The 27,836-nt window shown below is 34.8% G+C and overlaps 2 protein-coding genes across 2 annotated transcripts in view; one reads left to right on the plus strand and one right to left on the minus strand.

Moving 5' to 3' along the window:
- LOC137646003 (nitric oxide synthase, salivary gland-like) overlaps window positions 1–27,836 on the minus strand; it is a 264,792-nt gene that overhangs the window by 179,260 nt on the left and 57,696 nt on the right. The window lies entirely within an intron of this gene.
- The window catches only part of LOC137646004 (glycine receptor subunit alpha-4-like), a 99,322-nt gene continuing 97,685 nt past the window's right edge, over window positions 26,200–27,836 (plus strand). Inside the window, exon 1 of the mRNA XM_068379137.1 lies at window positions 26,200–26,722. Within this exon, the coding sequence (XP_068235238.1) occupies window positions 26,658–26,722 (65 nt within the window). The 5' untranslated portion in view covers window positions 26,200–26,657. The remainder of the gene's footprint in view (window positions 26,723–27,836) is intronic.

Below are 27,836 nucleotides of genomic sequence, written 5' to 3' on the forward strand. Positions count from 1 at the left end.
CCGTGTAAACCGTACATACAACCGAACCAACCGTGGCCTTGTCCGAGTTACACTCGGGCCATTCGAGTGTATCCGTGAAAGCCGTGTATGATTTTTAAAACTGGCACGGGTGCCATGTCCGTGTATGATCGTATTAGCGATCGTACAAGACCGTGAGAGACCGTGTGAAACCGTACGAAACCGTATATACAACTGCACATGAGTATCATATTGACCAAACATGACCCTTCTGTTGAGCCATTCTCTTGTCCAAACTTGCCTCCTTCTTCTCCTTCTGTTGGCTTGTTCTTGTCTCCCCTCACGCCTTCTGGCCAAAATAATCTCTATGTGTATCGGTCTTTCATGATTTCCAATTCCTTTATTCTGTCATCTGCCATTTTTATAACTTCTCTGTTGAAAGTTCGAAAATTTATGAAGCCAAGCCATCAAAACGAGTCAATTTATATCAAAACATACACGAATGTGTGATAATTCGAGCATAACTCGAACAAAAGTCGGTGTACCGTATGTAAACCCTGTAAATGTCCAGTTAATCGAGTAAAAATCGTGTTTAATCGTACTAGGCCGTAACAGACCGTATTAGACCGTGCTTGGAACCGTACAACAGTCTTATGAAAATCGTTTGCAAATCGTGTTCAAACCGTCACAAACCTTGCTTGACCGAGTATATCCGTGCTTTGTTCGTTAAATCGTACATACTCGTGCTACATTCGAGTCTAAATCGTACTAACTCATCCCGAGGCACGGTTGGAGCTCAACACTCGTACCAGTCAACCCGTGTATAACCGAGTATACCGTATTGGAACCGTGTGCCCAACCGTGTTCTGTGTGAAACAGGTTTAAAGATTTCCAAGAGACAGCGACGGATTCTGCGGCCAAAGGAATTAAGACGTTAAAAATACCAATCACCACGGCTCATTTTGAAATTGATACTATATATGCCATTTCATTATATATATATATATATATTATATATATATATATATATATTATATATATATATATATATATATATATATATATACTGTATATATATATAATATATATATATATATATATATATATATATATATATATATATATATAATATATATATATATATGCATAATATTCTCATGGACATTTCTTAACATTCATTTTCAAATTACACGCACGAGCAAAAGGAAATATTCTTCGAACCCATGAAACTGAGAGGTAGAATAGCTGGATAGATGTTCTTGGAATGAAAACAACTGCCGAGAGCCATCAAATATTTCCAGTTGAAATCTCTAAGGAATGACAACGATCTAATCTTGCGTAAAAAATACCAAATCCTAACATCGGAGAGGTGGGTTTGATCTGGGATCTGGAAATCCCACGTAATAGCATTAAACCTTGATGAAGTAGTTAATAAATGCATACAAAAAGAGCGCCCCAGCTTGGTAGCAGATTGGCCAGTGCACCAGCCACCAGTTGAGATACTAACGCTATAGAGTTATTGGGTCCTTTGCCTGGCCAGACAGTACGACATTGAATTCCTCTATCTGGTTACGGCTCATTTTTACTTTGCCTACACATACACCAAGTAGACAGGCCTATTCTTTCCATATTCTCCTCTGTCCTCTTACACTTGATAACACTGAGATTTCCAAACAATTCTTCTTCGCCTAAGGGGATAACTGCTGTAATTGGTCAGTGGCTACTTTCCTCTTGGTAAGGGTAGAAGAGACTAGCTATGGTAAGCAACTCTTCTAGGAGGACACTCTAAAATCAAACCATTGTTCTCTAGTCTTCGGTAGTGCCACAGCCTCTGTACCATAGTCTTCCACTGTCTTGGGGTAGAGTTCTCTTGCTTGGGGGTACACTCTTGTTTCTTTGAAGTTTTTTTCTTGTTTATATCTTAAGGATCTATTTTAATGTTGTTACTGTTCTTAAAATATTTTATTTTAATTATTCAATACTTCTGCAGCTTAATTACTTCCTTGTTTCCTTTATTTTTCCCTGTTGGAGGCCTTGGGCTTATAGCATCTTGCTTTTTCAAAGAGGGTTATAGCTTTGCTAATAATAATAATTATAATAATAATAATAATAATAATAATAATAATAATAATAATTTGCAAATGTTTTTATCACAGTGCAGATTAATTCTATAAAATATACGAGTATGAACTATTTACTTATACTTACTACACTACATGGTCGTACCCTATAGACGACTTTTCAATACAAAGAGAAAAAAATAGTGACCTCCAGTCCAAAGCTATCTGCTACAAAATTGATAACCATTTAAATGTAGAAATAAATTTGCGGAAAGACATAATCTACACCTAAAACCCATTAGATCTCATAATCAAACGTCTACGGTACTGCAAATATAGCTGCATCTTAAAGCCCGATGAAAAAAGTAATAAGGAGAGTAAGTACAAAATACATTCCTTAATAAAACCATAAAAGCCGAACGTAGCTTTTTTTTTTTTTTTTTTTACATAGTTTATTCAGTGGGCGAGATACCATATCGCGTCAAGGATAAGATTAAGTGGATCCTAGTTGCGTTGAAAAATAGACTAGGCGAATTTCTACTCATCGTTCATAAAGTTTGTTGAGGTGTCGCTATCATACATATAATTGTAGCAGTAGAGAGAGAGAGAGAGAGAGAGAGAGAGAGAGAGAGAGAGAGAGAGAGAGAGAGAGAGAGAGAGAGAGAGAGAGAGAGAGAGAGAGATTAATAATAACTGTAAGGACATCAAAATTTGACGATACGGTATGACATCAGATGATGTGATGATAAATATGCGCGTGCGTGGATATCTTTCTCAATATTTAGCCACCATTTCTGATGAATCGTGTACACTATATATATATATATATATATATATATATATATATATATATATATATATATATATATATATATATATATATATATATATGCACACACTTTTCAGATATATGTTCAATCAATCAGTGTATTATCAAGCTTAAGAACCTTCATATCTCCAATATGATTCTATAGCCCATTTCTTTTAGCGATGCATATTTGCACCGACTCGCGGCGGTGACCTTTTAGCTCGGAAAAGTTTCCGGATCGCTGATTGGTTAGACAAGATAATTCTAACCAATCAGCGATCAGGAAACTTTTCCGAGCTAAAGGGGCACCGCTGAGAGTCGGTGCAAATATGCATCGCTAAAAGAAATGGACTATAGTAACATGTAATGATAAACTAGCATATTGGTTATACCTAATACCTTCTTATAATTCTAACTCAAAGTGATTAAAATAATGTTAAAAGCGTTGTCAAACAAAATTTACTGTAAAGTTATAATATTTCAAACAGGGTTAAAAGTATTCTTTTAACCCTGATTTCAAATATCCCTTTAATCGTTCTCCTTTTAAAAAAACCATTTTCTGTAGATACTTTTTGTGGTACACTTCGTAAAATAGGACTCGACTCCGTCACAATACTTCTTGAATGGATTCCTAGTGGCTACAAGTTAAAACTACATCGCAATTGAAAACCAAAACAGGTTATCGCATCTCTCACTGGAATTTCATTATAGCTAAAAAACAAAAGAAAAAAAAAATCATGTTACTGGATACATCTCTGCAAAACTACCACATTAATTCAAGTCCCCAATTAAGAATCAATAAATATCTACAAGGTCTAAATAGTGACTGTATATACGCAACGTTTGTCGCACTGCGTATTTACAAATGATAAACACTACAAATTGAAAAGTAGAGGTTGAGATTCAATTGCGTTTGCATTCTAGTTCATATTTTATAATACAAGTCCCAGATCAGCAAATGGAGATATATTAAACGAAAACAAATACAGATCTTCATGAAAGGAAGAATCGAAAAACTGTTGGTGTGTAGAGATCAATTAAGAGTCCTGGAAAATAAATTAGCAACATACATTCAATATTTATAAGTTCAAGACCAGTTTTCATATACCCTATTGATGGGTTAAGTTTTATTAAGAATAATGCAACAATAACGCTAAAAGCACGAAAGTTTTATTTTCATTTAATATTATCACACTCTATCTAAGTGTTATGTTATACCAGATCAACATCTGATAGTCCTCCCCTTAGTAATATTGATTGCCAATTTCTTCCTTTCCAATTCATTAAGACGATTTCCTCTCCTCTAATGTAAATTCATTACCTCCATTCAAATTTTGAAAGTTCTTTGATTCCCTTACGTATGTTTTTATTCCTCTATCTTCCATCACACATTTATCTTTATTTATATTTTCTATTTTCATTTACTTCTTGCTGATTTATTTTAGTTACCATTTCCGTTTTTCCATTCTCATTCATCCTTTGCATTATTCTTGAGCTAACCCCTTAGTCCCCTTCCGTTTTATAATCGTATGTGTTGATAAATATTTTATGCTTATGACGTCACGACAGGTAAATTTCTACGGCAGTCTTTTGTTGTCTGTATGAAATGATTGGTTGGTTCTTATTTCCTTATGCATCACATTCTACGATAAATTATTTATTGATCTTCATTCATGTTGCACATTAGAATTTATACCTATTTTATTTACATCTCTCTACAAACTTTTAAAATGTTAGGAATTTTAAAATTCTTCCCCACCGCCTCTGCCAAATTTTAATCTATCAATTACTGCATATGCTTGACAGTAAACATTTTTCTGCTGGCGCTACATGATTACTTCTTGTATTCTTTAAGCACACCTATCTAGAAATCAGCTTCTACAAAGATTTATCACCTTTTTAGACATATAGTGGATAGGACGCGGATTTTGTAAAAATTTCTACCACAAGGTGTGTCTCCAAAGATGCTAACACCAGTGATGTTAACTTAAAGAAAATGAAATGACTTTGATCTGGGTGTGTAGATGAACCCAAGAGAGCCATTATGAACATGTCAAAAATGGAGAGAGAACTAAAGATGAGAGACCTCACTACAGGTGAACACGAAGGGAGAATCACTAATTTAGAAAATCATATCACTGCGCGTAGTGCGGTGCAACAAATTCCACCAAGACTACTGACCCGAAAACAACTGATCTCACTAAGAGGGTGGATATCTAGCGAAGAACATGGAATCAGATAAATTATGCTTCAAACACTGATGTCCCCAAAAAGTGAGAAAATTATATATGCTGACAAAGTTAGGGAAAACTCCACTTGTAATTAAGTGAACTAAACCATCAACTACTCACTGACAGGAAAAATGAGACTGGACATACACTCAAGGATATACCAATTCTTAATACGAGGCTAACCTCAAATCGAAATAATGTTGTAATCTTAGCTGATGAAAAGATCAGAGATGAAGCAACAAAAAAGATTCAAACCATGGTTGCCGACACCAAAATAAGGAAAATTGGGAAATCAAAATCTAAAATAATGACATGCAATGTATACAATGATGGAGATGAAGTATAAAAGACTTTGATTGAAAGGAATCATTGCCTGAACCAGATTCAAAGTATAGAACAGAAGATAAGTCTGATATTCAAGAAAACTGCTGCAGGTGGGACTACCCACTACTTGTTGAAAATTGTAATAGTGAAGTTCGGTAGGCTATTCATGATAATTGTGATAATGTTATATTGCTATGGGGTACTAATAACATAAGTGATAAGTACCACGTGATCATCTGCTACCACTGTCAAAGGTATAGATATTTTGAAAAGAGATTGCAAGTTTAAGACATGATATTGTGTGCGGGCAATGTTCAGGAAATCACGACAATAAGGAATATAACTCAACAGATAACGCGTATAACTTCAATAAGTTGAACAAACCTGATGATCGTACTGTGAACTCGAGAAATTGCAAAGCTTATGATTTGGAATTAAAAAGATTAGCAGAAAATACAAACTATGGATACTAAGAATGTCATAAATATTCAATCATTTGGTAATGAAAAAAAATATTCAAATTCATGAATTGATGAATGAGAAATATTTCGTTCAAGAAAAACTGAAGACTTTTATTGTCAAAGTGCTTCAATAATGTGAATTTGACGATAAACACCAGTTATGCAGTGTGATATGCATAAGAATGTATACGATACACTAAAGGTGCAGGCCCTGTAGTGCGTAGAGTCCCCCTGCGGGATATGACCAAGAAAGCAGCCCTTAACATATGTAAAGTAAGTAACATGGCACCTTAAATTGTGTAGGCCTGCGCCATTCTGGCTTCACCTGTCTGAATGCATAAGGCACACTGGTGATTGGCCAGCAGAAACAAGCATCGTACGCTGTTCTGAACAGAGTGATAAATCCCACTTATTGGGAAAGGGTCATCAACCCATACAGGCTGACCTCGGTGATATACAGAAGGAGCCACTTGAACCATCACTGCAACAAAAACAATAGACATCTTTCTCCGAGGTATGGATCCAGTCACTTCCTGAATTCATAGCTTTGTCAGCATCATTTGTTTTATGTCTAAATATTCTCTCCAGTCATTCCTAACTTTTCTTTTGACCTCACTGTCAATACTGGAATACTTAGTATGCTCTACTTTGTAATTTTCATTACTTCCTCGAAAACCTTCAACAATTAATTTCTGTCTTTGTCTCCTTTTTATAGTATCCCAAGTATCATTTGATATTCATGGCTTTCTCCTTGTAACTGTGTGTCCCAAGACTTCACTACCAACTGAATATTATATGTTCTCAACATCACACCATTCTTCATTCATTGTCTCTTCTTTGTCTCTTAACGTTTCAAAGAATGCAAATCGATTCCTACATTCAATTGCATATGTTTCTCTGTGCTCTTCTTCTAAAAGCTTAGTTGTATCAAACCTAGGTATTCTATTCATCTTTCTGTTGGGTGCTTTCAGTTTTAATTTCAGTGTGGCAATTAGGAGCTAGTGATCACTACCAATATCGGCACTTCTATAGCTTCTTACATTTCTCAGAGTCCTCCTTCTCTCTTTATTAATGGCAATGAGATCTATGTGATTTTTGTAAATGCCACATGGTGAAGTCCATGTATACTTGTGGATGTTCTTGTGTTGAAAAAGTACCTCCAATGACAAGATTGTTTGCTGAACAGAAACTTATGAAATGTGCTCCATTTTCATTTGCAACTTCGCCAAGACCCTCGACACCCATCACATTCTCTATCCCTCGATTATTTCTTCCAACTTTAGCATTGAAGTCGCCTATCACAATTTTCATATCTCTCTCAGGGATCTCATTTATTACCCTCTGCAGTTCTTCATAGTAATCATCTTTCCTTTCTTCAGGAGAATCGTTTGTTGGGGCATAGCAAACTATAATACTCATATTGCACTGCTTTGATTTGAACTTTGTTAGTAACAATCTACTATTTACAGCTCTTCACTCGGTTGATGCCTTTTCTGCTCTTGGTGTCATCATAATTCCTACCCCTTCTCTTCCAACTCCATCTGATCTTCCTGAGTAGATATATATATTGTCTTGGTCAAAAGTTTCCTTACCAATTCCATTACGTGTTTCACTTAGGGCTGAGATATATAAACTATATATCATAATAATGCTGTAACTTCCCAATCTGATTCATGGTTCTAACATTCCAATTACCTATTTTTAATTTTTCTTTAGCATTTATAAACCGGGAGATTCTCAGCACCCAGCTACGCCCTGGACTGGGGCCATTCTGCCATCTTCTCTTTCCATGACTGACTAAATCCATAGAGGATTCATTGGCTAGATACATCAAAGGATAGCCAGTTCCTTGCAATGTGCAGTCCCTATCTAACTAGGGCAAGTGACCCCTGCCAGTCCATACTAATTCTAGTAAGATCAACCGCTAGGCATCAGGAGTAAAAGCCAGACAGTTTGCCCATCGCCTTAAACCCAATCTGTCACCCTGCTGCCAGTGACTTCATTGAGATTTAGGGGGGCATTTACTCCACATCCAAAGCTCTCATTATTCCACCAAGTTGCTCATCCGCTTATACGAGTACAACCGTTGGCAAACATGGATTGCTAAGATATTCCTCCTAGCACGGTGTAACTAAGATATACCACCTAAGAAGTACAATCACTTGTTTCACTAGAAATTAATTTATAGAAATATCTAATTTTGACAAGTAATGAAAAATTTGGTACTTTAACATTATAGAAAATAAATCAAAATTACACTTACATATACTTAAATGATACTCTCACGTCCTTTAGCTCACACATGATTACCGAACCGTTAAGCAAAAATAAATACACCTTACTTTTTAACCAAATATCACAGGGAGAGCCACAAAAAAATTTACTATACAAATTGTACTTACATTAACACACTACACTTTTAAATTAATCACAAAAATAATATCACCAATGTTTGATCAACACTATACACGGTATACGTTGAAGAGAAATCACTATTCACATTTGAGAGGATACACTGCACATTTGAGAGAAGACACTGTGCACATAGTGGCTGAATAGAGGCTGGCAGACGCAAAAATCTTGTGAGATGTCAAGCTGGATCTCTCTGTCTCCTATGCAATGCTAGGCCCTTGTATATTAACATAATTCACACTACAAACTTTTGGTAAAGCACTGCTAGGCACTTCTATATTAACGTAATTCACTCAAGAAACTTCTAGTAAAGCCTTCTTGTAGCGTGGGGGGCATGGCTCTAGCGGCGTAAGGTTGCCAACATGGCATTATGTAAGTAAAGTACTATCGTCGCTTGCGAGGCAACTCTCTCAGCTAACTCCGCCCACCTCCTCTCACAACATTAAAAAAAGAATAATTTGTAGTCTAAAATCTTCATGCAACTTCAAACCACATGGAAACATGATGCAATCCCTAGCGTGTGTCATACAGCATACCTTTTAACAAGTTACATATGACTTTGTAACCAAAACTATGTGAAATCAAAATTTAATTATTTAAAATAACAAATTTACATATACAGAACTGAATGAAAATACAACTAAAGAAATTACGAAAGTCTTATGTAATTTACATACATTGCTTAATCCTACATGAGTGGAACTCACCTTATGAGCTGGCTCTACATCTCTTAAATACACAAATAAAATACGTGAATGAAATATTCAACTCTCGTGAAGACAAGCTTCGTAAGAATGTGTGTATAAATATATATATATATATATATATATATATATATATATATATATATATATGTATGTGTGTATATATGTATGTGTGTGTGAGTATGTATGTATACATAAATATACACATGTATATTTATACATATAAACTTTACATATCTACAGTATATATATCTTAGGGGAAACTCCTCTTTCCTTCAGTTTGATTATCTGTAATGATTAGGATTATGGAAAAATAATATTCTAAAGTATTCAAATAAATAGAGGGCCAAAGAGAGGGATGTTTTATGTTATGATATAGCATACTAGATAAAAGATGGAAGTGACTAATGCAATGGGAGCAATAGTGTTGATATAGGTGTAACGTCTGTTTACTTTTTCACATGTGTAAATGTGAGTGAATGCTCATGACTACTTCCCCGAGGTTACTGTGATAATTCGTACTAAATCTTGCCATTTATCCATTACCGATTTGAGATAAATTTGAAAATAAAAGTTGTCTTGATGGCAGGAAGGTTTCAGAACAAGGCAATGAACATAGTGAGATAAGCGAGTTTGATAAGAAAGGCGAGATCAAGCAACACGCAACACATGTTCCATTTGCCAAAAGATTTCAAACTCAGCGCCAATGAGTACAATATAAGGGAAGGAAAATAATCGAACCAAGCGTCAACAGAGAAAACGAGAGGGGGAAAAGAGGAGTAGCAAATTGATGATCAACGAAAGCTCTGAAGTTTAATAACGTCGCTAGAGAGAAAGAGGGGGAGTCAAAATTGGATTGGGGGACCAGGGTCACGGCGAGAGGGGAGTTTCGGGTGGGAGGGGGGAGACAGTTCCCTCTTGAATGGGAGAGAAAGAGAAGGAAGGTATCCGGTGTCTGGATCTCCCGGGAGAGGGGCCCCGCGGCTTTTTACACTCGTTATATTTGACTGTGCCCTTGGTAGCCATGACAACGGCATCCGGGATTAACCTTTAGTGCTGCCGGGGGTAGGGGAATGGGGGCTCTTCTTATTCAACAAAAGGTGATTTTCAATCTACTCTTCAGCTAAAATAAACACGAGATTGGCTACACCAGAATACATGAACAATTTAAAAGCATGAATAAAAAGACGATTGAGTAAAACGAAAAACTTGGAATTGAATCAAGTTAAACGACTGCTGAAAAACAAGCAGAAAAGGTTATATTGAAACCATTCAACCACAAACACCAACTAAAGACAGGAGAGTATGTAACAAATCATATCCAGCTATTTCTTTTAACCTCTCGTCTCAATGATTAATATGTATTCCACTAATTACCAACACCCCACCAGCCTGGAACCATTTCCTTATCATTTTCCGTCGACAGTCTTTAGAACTAACACATTTACTTGATTTTTTGTTTAAACCCTATTGGGAACGTCTATACCTTCTGGTCTGCCAGACTGGGATTCGAATCCCGCTAAAGCTCGATAGTTTCTTCTAGCGTCTGCAACCTCGCCATCCTTATGAGCTAGGGAGAGTCTAAAGGTCTACTTCCCGAGTCATCAACAGCCAATGCCTGGCCCTCCCTTGTCCTTGGTTGGGAGGAAAGGGGATTGGGCAATGATCATATGCACAGTAGTAGTAGGTAGTAGGCTAACCAGGGCATCAGCTACCCGTTGAGAAACTACCGCTAGTGTGTTACTGGGTCCTTTGACTGGCCAGACAGTAATACATTGGATCCTTCTCTCTGGTTACGGTTCATTTTTCTTTTGCCTACATATACACCGAATAGTCTGGCCTATTATTTACATACTCTCCTCTGTCCTCATACACCTGACAACACTGAGATTATCAAACAATTCTTCTTTGCTCAAGGGGTTAGCAACTGCACTGTAATTGTTCAGTGACTACTTCCCACTTGGTAAGGGTAGAAGAGACTCTTTAGCCATGGTAAGCAGCTCTTCTATGAGCCTTCTATGAGAAGGACATTCCAAAATCAAACCATTGTTCTCTAGTCTTGGGTAGTGCCACAGCCTCTGTACCATGGTCTTCCACTTTCTTGAGCTAGAGTTCCCATGCTTGAGGGTACACTCAGACACACTGTTCTTTCTTATTTCTCGTCCTTTTGTTTTTTTATAGTTTAAACATGAAAAATTCATTCTTAAAATAGTTTATTTTAATTGTTTACTACTCTTGTAGTTTATCTATTTCCTTTCCTCACTAGGCTATTTTCCCTATTGGAGCCCTTGTGCTTATAGAATCTTGCTTTTCCAACAAGGTTTGTAGCTTAGCAAGGAATAATAATAATAATAATAATAATAATAATAATAATAATAATAATAATAATAATAATAATAATATATGGTTAGTCTTTATGGCATTGTCCTGCTAACTAGGGTACTGTCACTTTCCCTTGCCTCTGCTAATCTTGAGTGGCCTTTAAACCTTAAAAAATCCAGTGCCTTTGCAAGTCAGATATAAATAAATCGGGCAATATTTATATAAACAATCAATATCTACTTGATTCGCCTATAAGTAAGAAGAAACTATTTTATAACTAAAATAGTAAAACTTTGTGAAAATCTAATACCCGCAACATTTTTCCTTTGTGGCCTTCAATATATCTCGTTATAGTTGCATCTCTCCTGAAGCCAAGAAGCAAGATTGATGGAGATATCCACAGAGAGGTTTCTCGAGGGAAAAGGAGCAATGCAGAAGTGCTTCAAGAAAATGTCAAGTTGCAAAAAGAAAATTTCATTATTGAGATTCTTTCCAATAAATGTCTCCAAGCATTTTCATCCTGCTCTGACAACAATACATCCGCTAGGTTTCGAAGAAAGGCTCTTGAAATTCATTGCTCAAACAAACTACAAGTGTTGATATTTAGGAAAATAAAAAGATGCACGCAAATATTATACATACATACATACATACATACATACATATACACACACACACACACACACACATATATATATATATATATATATATATATATATATATATATATATATATATATATATATATATATATTGCGTGTGTGTGTGTGTGTGTGTGTGTGTGTTGATGGTATACGCGGTTTTGACATTAATTCTTTGTTTATTTCTCAGCAGGAGTTCACTCGTTCTCTTGTTAATGTCGACAGGTAAAAATGTAACACCAATGGTTTTGGATAACTACTTTACAACTCTACTACGGTAATTTTCTGGTAGCAATAGAACAAAAGCATTTTGTTGTTGGCATAAAAAAAAAAATTGTGTATCTCTGTGCTCAAACCGATCTGTGGAAACTAGTCAAAAGTATAGCAAAGATCGGGTCCTGTTACAGTTTGTGAACAGTATGATTGTAAATCTCGAAATCTATTTCCGATTGAGAATGAATCAATATATGTTGTCCCAGATTAACGCAGCTCTCTCTCTCTCTCTCTCTCTCTCTCTCTCTCTCTCTCTCTCTCTCTCTCTCTCTCTCTCTCTCTTCATTACTGAAAGATTATTCCCTTCAATATATATATATATATATATATATATATATATATATATATATATATATATATATATATATATATATGTGTGTGTGTGTGTGTGTGTATATATACATATATATATTTATATATACATATATGTATATATATATATATATATATATATATATATATATATATATATATTTACATATGCATATATATTTATATATATAATATATATGTATACATTTTTGTGTATATATATATACATATATATATACATATATATATATAAATATATATATATATATATATATAATATATATATATATATATATATATATATATATATATATATATATATATATACATATATATATATATAAATATATATATATATATATATATATATATATATATATATATATATATATATATATATAAATATATATATATATATATATATATATATATATATATATATATATATATATATGTGTGTGTGTGTGTGTGTGTGTGTGTGTGTGTGTGAGTGTATGTGTATATACATATAATCAAAACAGTGGGTTTTGAGAATAATTGGATGTATGAATAAGTGTTTACCATGAGACTGTCAAATGCATGCATGAAAATAAGGGGGAAAATATCACATTTATGAACCTACAAAATGTAAATTAAGATATCAATTCCAAGTTTTTATGCAAGAAGTGAATAGTGCTTTAGTATTTGTAGGTGAGAGGGTGAGTGGCTTGGTACAAAAAATGAGACTGCGACTAAGGTGCACGATTTCTCCCTGGCTGCTTAATATATCTATGGCTTGACTGTTGCTAGAAATTGGAGGAAGGGCCGTAGATGTAGGTTGAAAACCATGATAAGAAATGAATCATGCATGGATTATGGAACGAATAGCGTTTGCACTTGATAGAGAACTGATTGGGGATAGTCTTAAGAAACTCCAGAAACTAGTGAGAGAAAGCGTAAATGAGAGAAGTAGGGTAACACGGGTATATGAAAACATTAAAGATGAAGCCATGAACTTGAGGGAAAAGAAACCAGTTAATCTGCTTTGGTATCTGTGAATAAATAGAACAAAGGATAGTAATATAAGTAATGAGTGGTTTCGCCTTGGGACTCTGATCCTGAGGTCGGGAAGAGAATCCAGACATTAAAGTATTAAAATATATGGCTTATTTGAAAATGAAAAGCACGTCTAAATGTGCAAAATTTATCATTAATCGAATGCCAAGTAAAAACATACCAGTTAGTTAGCTACGATGGTGAGGATGGGTTGATTTCAATTCTAAGTACAAAAAAAACCTTAATTTGACAGGTATAAGTACAGAAGAATATTATTGTCATTGACTTTTATTTTTCTTCGTGGCTAAATGGTATCGTCGCAGTCATGCCAGCTTCCTGGACCAGGGTTCGATTCCCAGGCAAACGGAAGCTATTGTCTTTCAGTGGTTTCGCCTTGGGACTCTGAATTTGAGGTCGCTAAGAGAATCCAGACATTAAGGTATTAAGATATATGGCTTATTTGATTATGAAAAACACGTCTAAATGTCTAAAATTTATCATTAATCGAATGCCTAAGACAAACATACCAATTAGCTACGATGGTGAAGATGGATTGATTTCAATTTTAAGTACAAAAATCCTGAATTTGACAGATATAAGAATAGAAGACTTGTCATTGACTTTTATCTTTCTTCGTGGCTAAATGGTATCATCACTGTCCTGCCAGCTTCCTGGACTATGGTTCGATTCCCTGGCTGACCAGAAGCTATTGTCTATCAGTGGTTTTGCCTTGGGACTCTGATCCTAAGGTCGGTAAGAGAATCTAGATATTAATGTATTAAATTACATGGATTTTTTAATATATATATATATATATATATATATATATATATATATATATATATATATATATATATATATATATATATATATGTATATATATATAATATATATATATATATATATATATATATATATATATATATATATATATATATATATATTCAAGATCAGATGGATTTATAAGTGAAGGGGTAGGAATGATGATGGCATCAAGAGCAGAATAAGCATTAACGGAATTAACGGAGGTATAGAGAATGTGATGGGTCCTCAATACCCATCACATTCTCTTGGCGAAATTGCCAATGAAAAAGGAGAATATTTTATAAGTTTCTGTTCAATAAACTATCCTATTATTGGAGGTACTCTTTACTAGCACAAGGACATCCACAAATATACATGGAATTTCCCATGTGGCAATTAAAAAAATCAAATAGATCTCACACCCATTAATACGAAGAGAAGGAGGACTCTGAGAAATGTAAGAAGTTATAGAGATGCAGATATTGGTAGTGTTCGCCAGCTCCTCATTACCACAAAGAAATTAAAACTGAAAGCACCCAACAGAAATGAAGGTAGAATACCTAAGTTTGATACAACTAAGCTTCTAGAAGATGAGAACAAACATTTGTAATTGAATGTAGGAATCGATTTGCAGTATTATCAAGAGACGAAGAGCAGACAATTAACGAAGAATGGTGTGATATTAAGGACATATATCAGTAAGCTGGTAGTGAAGTTCTGGGACATGCAATTCCAAGGAGAAAGCCATGGATATCAAATGATACTTGGGATACTACTAAAAGGAGACAAAGACAAGTTGATTGTTGAAAGTTTTCGAGGAAGTAATGAAAATCACATGGTAGAGCATGCCAAGTATTCCCGTACTGATAGGGAGGTCAAAAGGAAAGCCAGGAATGACTGGAGAGAATATTTAGACAGAAAAACAGACGAGGCTAACAAAACTATGAATTCAGGTAGGGGCTATGGTGTAAGAAAAGCTCATAGAATTATTAATGAAATCTCTACGGAGGCAAAGAAGAAGCATATACCTATCAAAATAGAGATTAATCTATTGTAACAAAAGAAGACAAAGAAAGGCAATGTTGAATGGAACATTTTAGTGAGGTTAGGAATAGGAGATATGAAGTGAATAATTTGATAGATATCCGTGCAGCTGAGGAAGACCTTGGTATGCCCCTGAGTGAATTCAGTGTGTTTGAAGTCGAAACTAATATTAAAAAACTCAAGAGATGGAAAGCCCCTGAATACGATGGAATAGCTGTCGAGACGATATTGGCAGAATATGAAATGACTCCCGGAATACTTACAGGATTGTTTTGTAGAATGTGGCGTAAAGAGTCCAAACCTATTGAATGTGACTTAGGAGTGTTGGTGAAAATGGCAAAAAAATGAGATCTGACTGATTGCAATAATTATATAGGCATCACTTACAACAGTTGTCATGGAAATATATAGTAAGCTTTTTCTAAAGACAGAGAGAAAGATTGACAAAATGCTGAGAGATGAACAAGCAGGATTTAGAAAAGATAAGACGTTATACTGACCAAAATTTCATTTCAATAATGTATAGAATTATAGAAATCCACTTTTGATGGCATTTGTGAACTATGAAAAAGCCTTTCATAGTGTGCACCGGCCAATTTTGTAGAGAGTCATGTGTTATTATGGAATTCTTCTTAAATATGTAAATTTTATTAAGTCTGTTCATGAGCATAGCAAGTGCAAAGTTAATGGTAGTGGAGTCCTATCAAATAAATTTCCAGTGAACAATGGAATGCTCCGAGGAAATGTTGTCACCTATGTTATTTATCCTCTTCGTAGATTTTGTAATGCACAAAACAGCTAGGGATGGTGGAGAAAAATTGGTAACAGGAAATTAGCTAACCGACGGTATGCTGATGACACTTTTCTTATTTGGAGAATACCACAAGACTTGCAAAGCCTACCAGAATGCATGAAATATCACGAGGTGGGGCTCAAGATGAATAGAAGAAATACAGAGATGATGAGAACGGAATATGCAATGAAAAAAAAAAATATCATTGGGAGGAGAAAAAGATTAATGAGGTGGAATCATTTAAACATTTGTGAAGTATATGAGAACTCTAATATAGGATCTTTAGGATCTGAGTTTAATGAAATATTGGAAAAAGAAAAAATAAGGCAATGACTAGGTTTAGTAAAGTTTGGAAATCAAATCGCGTGAAATTACATAAAACAAAAAAAATTAGGCTATATATCAGTTTTGTGAGAGCAGTGTTACTGTATGGACATGGGTCATGTTATAACAATAAAACAATATCCAAACGATTTTGTAGATTTGAGAATAAAGCCCTCAGATGAATATTGAGAGTTAAATGGCAGAACAGGATTAGAAATAAAACTATAAGAGAGATTATGTGGATGTGTATATGATGAGAGGTAGATGGAGATGGTTTGCCCATGCTCTTTGCACTCCACAAGAGAGATTACTTCACCAAACTTTTAACTGGGCTCAACAAGGCACAAGAAGAGTTGGAAGACATATGCCTACATGGCTGAGGACTAGAACGCGTGAAGTAGATCATTAATATATATATATATATATATATATATATATATATATATATATATATATATATATATATATATATATATATATATATATATATATATATTATTTATGCGTGGGTGTGTGCTTGCGTGCGTGCTTGCGTGCGCGTGAGTATGCGAGTGCAAGTACAGACGTTATATTAGTATAATCGAAAGATGTTATAAAAAGTTTATTTTTTTTTTTTTTTTTTTACATTTGGCACAACTGAGCTTTAGGAAATCCTTTATAACGTTTCCTGCCATTATTCTTAAGGATCTAAAAATGTGTCAAATACTAATAGCAAAAGCTTTAAAGATATGTTCAATGGAAAATAAGAATACAAAATTAATAACCAGAACTAGAACGAGCATATAAAATAATATAAAATGTACATTCCATTGCACCAGTATACAGTATATTAAAATGCAAACCAATGAATTTATCAGAAAGCAAAGACAAAGTCATATCAAAGCCTTAAGAATTAAACTTAAAACATGACTTATTAAAAGTAGATTACAATAATAACTAAAAACTAAAGTAATACAAAAAAAAGTATACGGTAAATTTAAAATGAAATATTAACAGAAAACTATACAGAAGCGTTAGGAATAAATACTAAAAATGAAAAGTAGGGTAGGCAAAAAAGGTTATTTTAGAGGTACTGTGGTATGATTGGTTGATTTAGAGTTCTCTGGGATTTTGACATCGAATACCGTGGTCAGAATTGCTGAACTAAAGCTAAAAGATCAAGAGAAAGAAAATCGCCAATCCTTCCAATTCAGAACTTTGACTTACGGTCTAGACTGCAGTCCTGATCTCAATCTAGAATACGACTCAGAACTAATAAGGTCTGGGCTTTAGCTCAGATCTCTTAGTATGAACTAAGATTCTGATTTCGCAATCTGTACTATGCTGAATTTGTAGTACAAGTACGGCTCTAACTTAAAAGTCCAGACTACAGGTGTGATTTCATAATCTGGACTATAGCACAGACCTTATGGTCTGAATTGCAGTTTGATTTCATAATTTGTACTACTGCTTGACCTCATGAACAAGTACAATCTAGATTCTACACCATATAGTCTGGATTACAGTCTTTATCTCACAGTCAGCATTACGGGTTAGATCCCATACCACATGCACAGTCTGGATTGTAGTTCTCATCCAAAAGTCTGGACTACGTCTTGGACCTCAGTTCTGGATTAAATAACATCATAGTTTGGAATACGACCTAGACCTCGTTGTTCCAATCTCCCAGAATGGACTAAGGTTCGGACTTCTTACTACAAGTAAAGCTTGGACCTCATACTCTGAATTACGACTGCTCTACGACTTAGACTTGTTGCCACTAGTGTGTCTAAACTCACACACCAGATTGCAGTTCTGATTTCACAGTCTGATACAACCTCATACAATGAATAAAGGCATTAAACCCGCCATACACAGAGTTTAAACTGACAGTCCTGCCGGACATCAAGAGTGCCCACACATTCAGTTCTGCCATCCGTCTAACCTCAGTTGACACCCAGCTTTAATTTGAATTTAAAGCTATCAACTGTGTCACCTGGTGAGTCGGGAAGTCGGGGAAAACTCGCTGGTAAATCCTGAATTGCATTTAGCAGTTAGGTTCCGACTTCTTTTGGAGCCTCTGGTAGCATGGTTGGATGCAACCTGGCCTCTCATTTGAAGGGGCTAGGGTTCAATCCCGGCATGAGATATAAATTTACCTGTATTTGAGCACGATTTCGTGTTGATTTTCACCCTTATTATAATATATATATATATATATATATATATATATATATATATATATATATATATATATATATATATATATATACATATATACATATATACATATATATATATATATATATATATATATATACACATATGTATGTACATATATATATATATATATATATATATATATATATATATATATATATATATATATATATATATATATATATGAAATCCAAGGCAGAATGGAATGGGATTTTGCATGATCTTTTGTGCTTGAATTGGTCACAATTATATAGTAGACTAGATCCTGTTGGCCTTTTGAATGAGAATCTAGTCAACATAATTGATAGGCGTATCCCTTCTCGTGTGCTAAGGGACCGAGTGAAGGACTAACCGTGGAACCACTATACTCAGCTTCGAGCTTTTGTTCAGAGTTTATGCCTCAACTGAAAAGGAGTACAATTTGACCATAAAAGAAGCCCTTTCTGGTACAACTCAGGAACACAAATGGTGGTCTACCCTTAAATCTGCACTCTTTGGTGTTGATGCAACAGTTCCTTCTTTACTTAAATCAGATGGCTCAGTCACTTACTATCCAAAGGAAAAGGCAACCCTTTTGGCTGATGTTTTTTACAGTAAACAGGGTAATGAAAAACTTTAACTTCCTCATTCCTGTTTTCCCGAGGCTAAATTAACTAGTTTAGCTTTTTGATCTCGTGAGATTAAAGCTCTGTTGATGGACCTTGATGCTTATGGAGGTGTAGACCCAAATGGTATTTTTCCTTGTTTTTTTTATAAAGACAGCAGATTTCTTAGCACCAAAGTTATCTGTTATTTTGCGCAAGTTAGCAAGAAGAGGAGCTTTTAGCACTTGTTGGAGAATTGGTAATGTTACTCCTCTATGTAAATGTGTTTGTGGTAGCTCAAGTCCCACGGATTACCGCCCAATTTCCATAACTCCCATATTATCTAAAGTTTTTGAACGTCTTCTGGCAAAACGTCTTAATAAGTTTGCTGAAGGTAACCATCTATTCCCTAGTTTGCAATTTGGTTTTCGTAAAGGCCTTGGAGCATGTGATGCCCTTCTTACAATCTCCAATGCTGTACAGAAATCCCTTGATTGTGGTCAGGAAGTTCGTATGATTGGCCTTGATTTTAGTGCTGCCTTTGACCGCGTTAATCATGAGGCCCTTGTTTTCAAACTCAAACAGTTGGGAGTGGGTGGGTCGTTTCTTAGCATTATTATTGATCTTTTAAGTATTAGATCTCAGAGTTGTTGTTGATGGGCACCATAGTGAGTATAGGGATGTGATATCCGGTGTTCCACAGGATAGTGTTCTTGGCCCATTACTTTTAATACTATATACACATGACACGTGGTTTGGCCAAGAAAACAAGCTTCTTGCATATGCAGATGATGCTACTCTCCTTGCATCAATTCCAGCCCCTGAATGTAGGTCCGGGGTTGGTGAATCCCTTAATAGAGATTTAGCTAAAATTAGTGCATGGTGCAAATTATGGGGTATGAAGTTGAATACTAACAAAACTCAAAGTATGATTGTAAATAGGTTAAGGACGGTGGCTCCTTAACATCCGGATCTCAGTATTGATAATGTTTCTTTAAATTTGTATGACCCTTTTAAAATTTTAGGTGTGATTCTCGACAGCAAATTTACTTTTGAGAAACACATTAGGTCAGTGTCTTCTTTAATTGCACAAAAAATTGGCTTATTGAGAAAGTCTTACAAGATTTTCGGTGATAAATCTATTCTGAAGGTGTGTTTTAATTCTTTCATTCTACCTTGTTTTGAGTATTGTTTTCCTGCTGATTCTCATCTTAATTTGTCTGACTGAAACTTGGTCTATTAAATTTCTTATTCCTGATCTAGATATTAATCTTTGGCACCGTCGTTCAATTAGTTCTTTATGCATGTTGCATAAGATTTTTCATAACTCTGACCATCCTTTACATTCAAATCTCCCTGGGCAATTCTCTCCTGTTCGTAATACTAGGCAGGCAGTTAATTCTAATAGCCAGGCTTTCTCCATCATGAGGCTCAATACTACACAGTATTCTAGAAGTTTTATTCCAGCTGTTACCAAGTTGTGGAATGATCTTCCTAATCGGGTAGTTGAATCAGTAGAACTTCAAAAGCTCAAAGTTGGAGCAAATGTTTTTATGTTGAACAGGCTAGCACGAGTCTTTTTATAGTTTATATATGACATATCTGTTTTTGACGTTGTTAATAGTTTATACAGGACATATGTTTTGACGTTGCTATATTTATTTTCTTAATTCCTTTCCTTACTGGGCTATTTTTCCCTATTGGAGCCCTTGGGTTTATAGCATCTTGCTTTTCCACCTAAGGTTGTAGCTTGGCTAGTAGTAATAATAATAATAATAATAATAATAATAATAATAATAATAATAATATAATAAATTTTGCACATTTAAACGTGTTTTTTATATTTCTAATAAGCCCTATATATTAATACATTAAAGTCTGGATTCTTTTAACAACCTTGAGATCAGAGCCCCAAACGAAATCACTCAAAGACTGGCCAGGTTTCGAACACTGGTCCAGGATACTTATATGACATTGACCTTACCACTTAGCCACGAAGAAAGATAAAGATCAATGACAATTATTCTGTACATATACCTGTTGAAGTAAGGTTTTTTGTATTTACAATTGAAATCAACCCATCTTCACCATCGTAGCTAATTGGTAGGTTTGTGATTTGTCATTCGATTAATGATCAATTTTGCACATTTAAACGTGTTTTTCATATTTCAAATAAGCCATATATATTAATACATTAAAGTCTGGATTTTCTTAACGACCTCGGGATTAGAGCCCCACGCAAAATCACTCACAGACTATAGTAACTGACTGGCCAGTTTCGAACCCTGGTCCAGGATACTTGTATGACATTGTATTTACCACTTAGCTACGAAGAAAGATAAAAGTCAATAACAATTCCTCTGTAAATATACCTGTCGAATTCCTGTTTTTTGTACTTAAAATTGAAATTAACCCATCTTCCCCATCGTAGCTAATTGGTAGGTTTGTGACTTGGCATTCGATTAATGATAAATTTTGCACATTTAAACGTGTTTTTCATATTTCAAATAAGCCATATATATGATTTATATATACAATATAACATATATATATATATATATATATATATATATATATATATATATATATATATATATATACACCGAAAGACAAAAAAAAAGGACAGACAACTAATGAGGATGCCACAAGTGATTTAGCATTTAATGAAAATTGTCAACGAGGACGACTATATCCCAATAGCACACAGACACATACGCACACACACACACACGCACACACACGCACACACACACACAGACACACATATATATATATATATATATATATATATATATATATATATATATATATATATATATATATATACTGTATATATATATATCCAAAGAAAAAATATATAATGAAAACACAAAAGTCTGGCTTTCTTTTTTAATATTTGTTCCATTGTGATTATTTAGCATGAAACTGCATTTTCTTTATAAATTATTTTCTTTTAGTGATCCATGAAAATAACATGCTACGCTAGTTATGAACATGTGTTTATTTTGGTTTCATAAATTCAGTAAATGATAACATATTTCAGCAAATATTTGTGATTAAGTGTACAATATGAACTAAACCTGTTATTATGAAAAGTATTATTGTTTAATAAATACACATACTTCCTGATAACATACAGTATATTTATTAAAACCTTTAATGCTTCTTATGGACTCATATTATTTGCTCTCTGAATTATTTTCCCCCTGCTACCAGTCAATGAAAATTATTCGGTAACGTTCATGTCCTCTTTAATATCTTTAATGATCAACTCTTTATAGGTGCCGTTCAAATACAGATTAGAATAGCACCATAATCTATCGCTAAGATTGGTGATGTTCCTCTCAATAATGTCACTTACAAACCTATTACAGAGGAAAGGTACTTCTAGTAACTACAGTTCGATATTACATTACCCCTTCACCACTCCATGTGACCTCAATTTACTCAGTCTTCAATAGTGTTTTTCAATTATTTTCAATTTCACATTTAACGATTGAAATCCACGCCAATATTTTCAAATCTAAAATGCATAATACAACAGACGACCACTATCGCAACATTCTCTCCAAGTTATTTATTATTCTTTACGGTACTTGAATTTCGTCTTTAAAAACCATCGTTAATTTCAACTCAATATTTAACAGTTCCTTTTCACTTTACTGAATTAGGACTATGGGGAATTATAACAGAGGTCTTTACTTCGTTTATTCTCAGAACGCGGATATTTTCCCATGTAACAAAATTTTAAAAACTCCCCTAACCCGTGTTCTTTGCTGGGCTAAAACATCAAATTAATTAACAAATAAGAGCTTTAAAGCTAAATGTGTTCGCACAAATCTAATGCCTCGGCCATATCAAATGCTTGCTAGTGTCCTTTTTCTAAACCTATATGGCTTTCACACTAAAGCCGTTGGAGTTCACGACCAGGCAAGATAGATGGAGATCAACAGTTGCTATAAAATACTCAGTCCCCTTCAATTTGCAACAACAAGGGCGAAATAAAACAGTACGTCTATACATAAATCCTATATATATATACTTTTGAAATTGTGGATTTGGGCGCCGAGGTTCAATTGGGGAAAAGCCTGCAGTTGTACGATGAAGTAAAAATTAAGAAGCTGAACAGCCAGGTCAAAGAAAAGTAAGAGGGAACAGAAGTAAATTAAAAGTAAAAATCAACAGGCGAGGTGCGCTGACGTCACTAATCCTTACATGAGGTCAATGTAGCTTCGGCTGGGATAGATTTAGAATCTTCTTTCCACCTTTGACTTAATATAATAACACCTTTAGGAGCATGGAGGTTTCACCTTTTTAAAGAAGCAAATTGATAATATAAGATCTTTTAAAAACGGGAACATTGTCCACCTCGGAATAATTCAATTAATAGTAAAGGTCTATCTCAGCCATTTTTTCACTTTTTTTAATACCATAGATATCGCCTTTACAAAGTTGATATTGAAATCTCAGATTATCTTTTGAATATGCTGTGTATACACAGCCAGACAAATGGTTTATTATAGTACCTCTGCCGAATGAAATTATACTTTGTGATAGGTTATCAATATTTCGATCCTACTGGCAGCAGATCGATCCCAGAACGGAGCCGTGAGTTTAAGCTGTTTACTGGGAAGGTCACCGTTGGGGTTGGGCATCACAGAAAGGAGTTGGGCCTTTCTGGCTGACGTTCTGGTGACCATCTATTCTGATGAAACTATAACTAAAAACAGACACCATTAACCTTTAAGCAACTGGAATAATTAAGAAAACAAAGGCTACAATTTCACAACATAACCTTAACGTTAACTTCCGACTGTAGGGCGACATAAAAATAAAACATTAATTACGAGTGAAGGGTAATTAACGATAAAGTTCAACAGGGACATAAATTATTTTCCCTTTAGTGCAATTAAGCCGACATCTTGTGGGATGACGCCGTGAAGCCAGAATTACATAACTCACAGATCGTCGACGACGACGTCACGCCAATTATGGTTTTGGTTTGCAATATCATTATAGAGATTCAGCGATCAAATCTCAAGGAACTTTCAGCAAGGTTCATGCTGGGCCTTGAAGACGCACCACTCTATACTATATTTAGTTCCTAATTCATACCCCTGGAGCAAAGGTTTTTCTTTTTCTTTATTCAGTACCGGATTGAATTTATTGGCGTGAGGAAGGAGAAACTGAGGTAAAGTAGTAGGATGTAAAGAAAGAGCAGTAAGGGCCTTATGTAATGTCTACAGTACACCACGTGAGGTACTGACGGCATTACCGTAAGCCCTACAGGGCACTGGGGATGGTTGGGGGGGGGGCGCATTCAATATCCAAGTTTAACTGGTGGTGAATGAAACCTCACATTTTCATTATGAAGTAAAACTTCAAAGGCTGGACAGTAGAATGGAAAGAAAAAAATAGGAATGGAGGTAAAAGGGACGAATAAAAAGTTGGTACAACTAGGAACCGAGAAGACTACATGGTCCCTATATAAATGTAAACAGTGCACAGCGGGAGGTGCACTGATGGCGCTACCCTTCCGCAGAGTTCTGGCGTTAGAATTCATTTCTTGTTTCTACTATTCCAAATTCATAAAAGCATTGTTCTTTCAAAGCGAAATCTGTTACTTTCTCCAATCACCATCGATTTTTCTTCCTTTCTCTACAAGAATGAATAAAAATGCTATCCGCTCAACTGATCTTTGCAACTGAAAAATCAGAAAAAAACTTACGTGGAGGCCATCAAATGATGAAATTCCCAAACTCAACTAAAAGAAAATTTAACAGCCATTTAACAAGAGAAAAAACTTAGGGGCTACAAAACAAACATCAATTGATTATCAACAAAAAATCTCGCTGCCAAAATAAGCTACAAAATCTCTTAAAATCAACTAGAAAAAAGAACATGGTCCTGCAACATCCTTCCAATGCAAATTTGGAGATAGCAAGATTTGTGGCATCAATTAGAGATTATAATTTTTCTTGACTATCTAGTTTTATTTACTCATATATCATTCGGTGTGATTAAAAAAAAAAAAAACATCACTAATATTATTATTACTAGCTAAGGTACAATTCTAGTTGGAAAAGCAGGATGCTATAAGCCCAAAGACTCCAACAGGGCAAAATAGCCCTGTGATGAAAGGTACCAAAGGAGTAAACACTAAATAGAAGTAATGAACAATTGAAACAAAATCTTTTAAGAACAGTAACAACATTAAATCTTTCATATATAAACTATAAAAATCTATAAATAACAAGAGGAAGATAAATAAGACATTGATAATTGCATTAAGGAAAAAAAAAACCTCCAGTTATAATTTCACTACAATTTCACATTTTAAAGATGAAAAATGACTAGGCCTTTATTAAAATAGCATCGCTAAATACGATGCCTTTATATATATTTAAGCTTCCTAAAATTCCTTGCAAAGTGAGGGCAATACCAGAAGAATTACTGAGTAATAAAGGTTCCGTCAGTTACTAATGAAAATCTCTCGTGTAAAAGCATTTGGGGTCAAAATGAAACCCAAAATAAGCATCCTTATTATCATTATTGTTATTATTACCATTGTCATAAGATTTCTTATGTGATGAAATCTAATCAAATGACTCAGTAACGAAGAATTTACCAAAATTCAATGATTAAAAGGAGAATCAATTTTCTGCTACCCGGTGTAAAAAACTACAGGAGATCGATGAAAGAGAGAGAGAGAGAGAGAGAGAGAGAGAGAGAGAGAGAGAGAGAGAGAGAGAGAGAGAGAGAGAGAGAGAGAGAGAACCGATTTTAAGTAGTTACGAATGACATGGTTTACTTCGGTAGGGAACGCCGCCCCCTCTTCCCTCATGGGCTGTTCCCACGGAGGCAGTCAGATGGCAGCTGTGTTGCTTGGCTCAGATTGGCAGCGGAAGCAGAGACGTAAGGACAGAGTTGGCCATTTGTGGCTTTCCCTCTCTCTCGCGAATTGTCTCATTTCTCTCTCGTTAGCACTTGGTTATCGATCGCACATTTGCTTCTTGGCGTTTTAGACGACGTTGAATAAAAGGTAAACAAGAAAAGAAAAGGGAAACGGGAGAACACCTTACCCAAACTAGGTCAGGAATCTTGAATCTTCACTCAGTGTACTGGAGAATTTCCCTAAGTGCATAATAGCTCATTATGGAAGAGCTACGGAGCGCTGCCCTTTCATTACGTTGCGATGGAAATAACGCAAAATGATGACCCGTAAATGCCAAGGAAAGTGTTCGCTCCGTTCAACAATGAACTTAGAAAAATCATGGTCTTCCACGAATTACTTATGAGGATAAAAGAAGAAGAGGACACTAATAACAAACTTGCAAAAGCTAAAGTGACATTTCTACACGGGCCAAAATGCTGATGAAAACTTACGGAACTCTCTTCAGTAGCATCACCCTGGCAGTCATGCAGTACGCAAGGTAAGTTATGGTGCAACGTTGCACTAAGCTCTTCATATTGCATTCGTACACAAAAGGCAGGTGTGGATATACCTCTTAATCACATGAGGATATAAGCACCTTCTTCACCCTTGCAACAAGGGGCGTAGGTAAATAAAAAAAAACCAGGTTACCGGCTGATGGCCTGATATCTAAGTGTTTGCAAATAAACAATTCCGTTCTGTTTATAGCAAACATAACATTTAAGCTTGTCTTTCAGTAAGGTTTGAATACGGACTTCTCAGGAAGGTACCAATGCACACTAAATTCTTGCAGAACAGATACCTTGCCTTAATTTGTATTTTGGAATCATATTAATATCCAGGCCCACAACATATGTAAATAATGTGCATCATCTAAAGTCAAAATTCTATTGACAATTCTTAAAAACTGCAATGCGTAAGATAGAAATACATATACAGTAGTTCGTTAGTATAAGAACTTGTGTCGTTGCTCACAATGAGAAAAGAGCGTAGTTGCTAAAGGCATTATTCATAACTTTCCTTCCTTTTATCCATTCACCTGAATGATAATACGCTGAATCTCTAAACAAAAATATCATGGTTAGTTTACTAGGGAAAAGTAAGACTATAAAATTACGAAACCGAAATGTGTAAATTATATCAATGCACATGTAACTATCTATTGATTATGGTTTTCAAGGTATAATTACATTACAGAAATATACATCATCATCGACATAGTTTTTGCTCTGTAGAAAGCCAAGCACTTCCTATTTTTGTGTTTCTCAATCTCACAATTAAACAATCCCAGTATAATTTTCCAGTCAGTTAGGCAGATATCTAAAGGCCTACTGACCTACGCAAATCTAAATGTGTGGTAAGTGTTACATAGTAGCATTTTTAGGGGAATTCTATATCTTCTTTACATCAATTGGAAAGCTACTCTTTTCCACAAAGTTCCACAGGAGAGTTGTATCTCTAAATCTCCATCATTTTGTCGCATTGCCCTTCTTTAAAATATATGGTCAGTAGTCCTAACCAACTGTTCTAAAAGTATTTAGAATCTCACAGGTCCTTTTATGCAATTATGTATCGTTTCCAATTCCCTAGTTGTATGTTTCATGAAATTGAAA

The sequence above is a fragment of the Palaemon carinicauda genome, chromosome 8 (genome assembly GCF_036898095.1).
Source record: "Palaemon carinicauda isolate YSFRI2023 chromosome 8, ASM3689809v2, whole genome shotgun sequence".
Taxonomy (NCBI): Eukaryota; Metazoa; Arthropoda; class Malacostraca; order Decapoda; family Palaemonidae; genus Palaemon; species Palaemon carinicauda.